At 40.1% G+C, this 5532-nt stretch overlaps 1 protein-coding gene across 1 annotated transcript; it reads right to left on the bottom strand.

Moving 5' to 3' along the window:
- Positions 1-2958: 2958 nt before the first annotated feature.
- LOC139566416 (complement C1q-like protein 2) lies at positions 2959-4948 on the bottom strand. The gene is made up of 2 exons (XM_071387575.1): positions 4177-4948; positions 2959-3539 (listed from the first exon to the last, which is right to left on the bottom strand). The coding sequence occupies exons 1-2, from the start codon at positions 4765-4767 to the stop codon at positions 3360-3362; spliced, it is 771 nt and encodes a 256-aa protein (XP_071243676.1). The 5' UTR covers positions 4768-4948; the 3' UTR covers positions 2959-3359.
- Between the last annotated feature and the right edge of the window lie 584 nt (positions 4949-5532).

Genomic DNA, 5532 nt, shown 5'->3' with positions numbered 1-5532 from the left:
AGTTGTGTCAAGTTGGCTGGATGTCCTTCGGGTGGTGGACCATTCTTGATACACACGGGAAAATGTTGAGCGTGATAAACCCAGCAGCATTGCAGTTCTTGACACACTCAAACCGGTGTGCCTGGCATCTACTACCATACCCAGTTCAAACCACTAAAATCTTTTGTTTTTCCCATTCACCCTCTGAATAGCACACATACACAATCCATGTTTCAATTGTCTCAAGGCTTTCATCTCCTTCCCTTTATCTACACTGTTTGGAGTGAATTTAACAAGTGACATCAATAAGGGATCATAGCTTTCACCTGGATTCAACTAGTCAGTCTATGTCATGGAAAGAGCAGGTGTTCTTAATGTTTTGTACACTCAGTGTAGACTGTATCATGTATATTGTACTGTATCTCCCTCACTTGGACCAGTAGGGAGGCCACCTCAGAACAGAGAAAAACATCAGATGAGAGAAAACAGGCATATATGACTCACGAGTTTGTAATGTTTGAATTTATGTGTGAAAAAGCCCCTATGCCCCCATATAGAAAATATACTACAGTTGTTATGGTATAAATACTATAGTATTCACTTTAGTGTTTTTGCAGACGTTACTGTAGAATTCACTCAAGTCTGTAAAAACATACTGTAGTATTTACTGTAGTACTTTAATATTTCCTGAAGTATACGGTAGTATACTGTACTATTTACAGGTAACTAGGTAGGACTCCCATCTGAACAGATAGTTCAAAGCTTCTGCTCTTTTCTATAACCGGTAGGGAACACAATATATGGTCTTTACTTGGCATGTAGGTTTCTTACTTGCACAAATTGCATAATGGGTGAGGGGAATGGGCAGGGTAAATGCTAATTAAATACTGTAGTATTTACTATAGTTTTTTTTTGTAAATGTGTTTTTGCTGACATCATTACTGTAGTATTTACTACAGTGTTTTTTTGTGGATGATGCTGTAGTACTTGCTATAGTATTCTACAGTATACTACAACATTCTATAGTAAGTATTACACATAATCGAGGGATACTACAGTGTGTAATATTGTTTTCTACAGTATACTACATTTTACTATATAATTCTATAGTAAGTACTGTAGTATTCTATAGTAAACTGTAGAGTTTTTTTCATGTGAGCCTCTGTGAGTCAATTTATGAGTGCCAATAACCCTTAACTTTACACCAACCTTAAACCTTTACCACATTCCTAACCCCAACCCTAAGCTACAAACGAAATCTAAACAAACCTGCGGCCTCAGGTAGTAGAATGGACATATTATTATCACCATCTTTCAGTGGTGGAAAAAGTACCCAGTTGTCATATTTGAGTAAAAGTATAGATACCACCTTAATAGAAAGTTACTCAAGTAGAAGTGGAAGTCACCCAGTAAAATACTTCTTGAGTAAAAGTCTAAAAGTGTTTCCGAAGAACAGCATCCACGCAATCCGAAGAACACGCAATCCAAAGAACACCATCCCAACCGTGAAGCACGGGGGTGGCAGCATCATGTTGTGAGGGTGCTTTGCTGCAGGAGGGACTGGTGCACTTCACAAAATAGATGGCATCATGAGGCAGGAAAATTATGTGGATATATTGAAGCAACGTCTCAAGACATCAGTCAGGAAGTTAAAGCTTGGTCGCAAATGGGTCTTCCAAATGGACAATGACCCCAAGCATACTTCCAAAGTTGTGGCAAAATGGCTTAAGGACAACAAAGTCAAGGTATTGGAATGGCCATCACAAAGCCCTGACCTCAATCCTATAGAAAATTTGTGGGCAGAACTGAAAAAGTGTGTGCGAGCAAGGAGGCCTACAAACCTGACTCTGTTACACCAGCTCTGTCAGGAGGAATGGGCCAAAATTCACCCAACTTTTTGTGGGAAGCTTGTGGAAGGCTACCCAAAACGTTTGACCACAATTTAAAGGCAATGCTACCAAATACTAATTGAGTGTATGTAAACTTCTGACCCACTGGGAATGTGATTAAATAAATAAAAGCTGAAATAAATAATTCTCCCTACTATTATTCTGACATTTCACCTTCTTAAAATAAAGTGGTGATCCTAACTGACCTAAGACAGGGAATTTTTACTAGGATTAAATGTCAGGAATTGTGAAAAACTGAGTTTAAATCTATTTGGCTAAGGTGTATGTAAACTTCCGACTTCAACTGTATATTAAACAAAGCAGATGACACCATTTTCTTGTTTTTAAAATGTATGGATAGCCAGGTGCACACCCCAACACTCAGACATCATTTACAGAAGACGCATGTGTGTTTAGTAAGTCCGCCAGATCAGAGGCAGTAGGGATGACCAGGGATGTTGTCTTGATAAGTGTGTGAGTTGGACAATTTTCCTTTCAAAACCTAATGAGTACTGTTGGATGTCATGGAAAATGTAGGGAGTAAAAACTACCTTATTTTCTTTAGGAATGTAATGAAGTAAAAGTTGCCCAAAATGTAAATAGTAAAGTAAATTACAGATACCCCCAAACTACATAGGTATTACTTTAAAGTATTTTTACTTAAGTACTTTACACCACTGCCTTCTTTGTCAAATAGCCACTAACCTTGTGGAGATTGAGCAAATAAAGATCCTCACCATAAACTAACCCTAAATCTGTGCACTTCTTTTGAAGTGAAGCATAAGGAAAACATGAAATGTTTGAAGGAAAATCACACATTTCAGTCTTGACTGATGATAGTATGTATAAGTGAGGAGCACCTTCACTAGTGCTAGTACTGGATGGCAGGTTGTCACTCTAACCTGCAGCGTTGCTCCAGAAGACTCAGCCATGCTGTGGTCCCGTGTTGTTCAGTAGGTAGAACATAGTGCTTGTAACGCCATGGTTGTGGGTTCATTTTCCACGGCGGACCAGTACGAAAATGTATGCAGTCCCTACCTACTGTAACTCGCACTGTAATGTAATAATTTTTTAAACATCCAATGAGACATACTGTAAAATAACATTTATTGGTACATCAGGAAAAAATATAATGCACTGTTGGCCTAGTGACATAAAATAAAACACAACTCTGGACTCTGAATGTACCGAACACATGGGTTATATGATTCTATCTCTGTGCATTTGATCTTAGCAACATTTAGGATATTTCTCCACGTAAGGTGTTCCTATTGAGTAAAACAAACTTCTGAATCAAGTAATCTTACCACATTCAATCAAACGACCTCAACTGCTATATATCCTATTTATCCTATATATTATTGGTAGTTAGAAGACCATTACAAGCACCCTGCTCTTCAAAGGAAATGAGAGAGCGAAATCAAAGATGAAGTTCTATTTGGACCGCATTCGGAGGCAGAGTCATGGGTAGCCTAAAACTTGTCAGGCTATTTAATCTGGATACAAAATGAATCCAGAGAAGGTGCTGTACTTGTTGTTGTTGCCTCCGTGTGCTTTGCCACCGTCCAGTTTGACATAAATCTCATCTCCGGAGTCCAGGTGTAGAACCACGCTGTTACCTGCGTAATCGTAGTTCTGGTCTGCGTCCTGTGCAATAGCACTTGCCCGAACCTGTGTAATGGAAGCGAAACACAAAATAAGTATAATCCTCATGAATTTGATATTTTATAGTTATTTGATTTCGTCTCTTATTCGTCTCTTATGCTCTTATGGTCAGACAAATTCCTCCACTACCACTTTGTAGATTACATCATATTGTGTCACTTTGGACATTTCGTCAGTTATGGTCAGACAAATTCCTCCACTACCACTTTGTAGATTACATCATATTGTGTCACTTTGGACATTTCGTCAGTTATGGTCAGACAAATTCCTCCACTACCACTTTGTAGAATAGGTTATATTATGTCACTTTGGACACCACAGAAGTGGGAACGACGGCTTACGACGCTAAACGATCAAGCATTTCTTTACCGTGGTAATATAATGTATAGACTACCCGATTTAACTGAGTTTACCATTGCTAAGCATATGCTAAGGGACTTAAATGTCCTACCATAAAGCCGAAAAGTGCACTAGCCAAAATTATATAAAGTGAGTGCATAACATTTGTGCGTGTAGTATACGTTTTTCTCCATACCCTTTGGGTTTTTGCATGCATTTATAGTATGTTATAGACATGAATTGTTTTTAAATGAAAGAGAATACAATATTTTCGTATATGCTAATTTAATTAAATAATGTTTACCTGTCCGTTTTTGCACAAGTCTGCCCACATGCTTGTCCCGTCGCCTCCTCGCATTAACACGTGGTATGTGAAAAAATAAATTCCGGACACTTGGCAAGTGAACTTGCCATTGGTTGGGTCGTATTGATTTCCCAAGTTTGTGACAACATCGTCGAATTTAAGCACCTCATATCCTTCGTGTGGGTTCTTCAAACCGACATAGAACGCAACCTTTGTTTCACTAGGTGCAGTGTTAACCTCGTCCGTGTCCGTTTCGGTCTTTGCAGTCCCTGACGTTACCGCGGGGTAAACATCTTTCCCGGAATCACCCCTGTCTCCGGGGGGTCCTCTTGGGCCGGGAGGTCCTGGTTCTCCCGGTGGACCTCTTGGTCCCGGTTTCCCAGGTCGCCCTAATTCACCTTTGGAGCCTTGCGCCATTGGCGGCGGCGGGATAGCATTCATGTCCTGCATGAGCTCCATGGCCGTGGCGCTGGCGGGTTTCGAACTGTATGGATCACAGATCATTCGACAGGTGCCCATCATCTCATAGTGAGCCGAAGTCTTGGTACTTTGCACAAGCAGCGGTATTGCTATGATAAGGGCCAACACCATGACGATGCCAATCACAGCGGCCACAAGTCGCTTCCTCTGGAATATCCGAGAAGCAAGCGATAGAAAGTCTGCTGAGCTTGGAGGAGTAATAGTGGAATGTTTGCGTGCGTAATTAGAAGGAAAAAAAACTGACACCAAATATATTTTCTTCCTCAATGCAACTATTCTATTTTGTTTTGTCCATAAGCCTTAGGCAGTCGTGCCAGAGCAGACAGACGAAGGGTATGAATCTTGGCATGGATGGGCGCTCGCTGGTTCTCAGCACTGATTTGGAGCGCTCCTATTCTATTCCAGTCCTACGGGGGTCGCTGACGTAACACATGCGGAGTAAAGCCTTTTGCAATTTGGATTAAGATCGAAACAATAATTGGGCAATCTTTATGTATGAATTACTAATCCTCATATTACAGCAAGGAGGATATGGAATTAGAAAGCATTAAACACTTTGATCCCACCATTTATATTTTGAAACACGCAACCCATGTGGTTGTACAGAACATGTCCCCATATAATTAAATAGAACAGAACAGCCATTATTTGCTGAAACGAAAAGCTCTGTGTGCCGGGCAGGAGCTGTCCTTTCAGCACCTCTCCCAATCATTAGGACGCTGAAAATCAACATGAATCAAAACATTTAGCCTATGATCAATGCACTTTTAAAGGAACTTAACAACTTAGTAATTTTGCTGTAGGCCTCTCTAATATTTGTTTTATTAAATATTAGTTCGTCACCTCCCCTTTGTAACAAATGTCATACCCCACACT

This window comes from Salvelinus alpinus, chromosome 38, assembly GCF_045679555.1.
Source record: "Salvelinus alpinus chromosome 38, SLU_Salpinus.1, whole genome shotgun sequence".
NCBI classification, from domain to species: Eukaryota; Metazoa; Chordata; class Actinopteri; order Salmoniformes; family Salmonidae; genus Salvelinus; species Salvelinus alpinus.
Note: the sequence above shows the minus strand (reverse complement) of the source record. Positions and strands in the feature narration are given on the sequence as shown.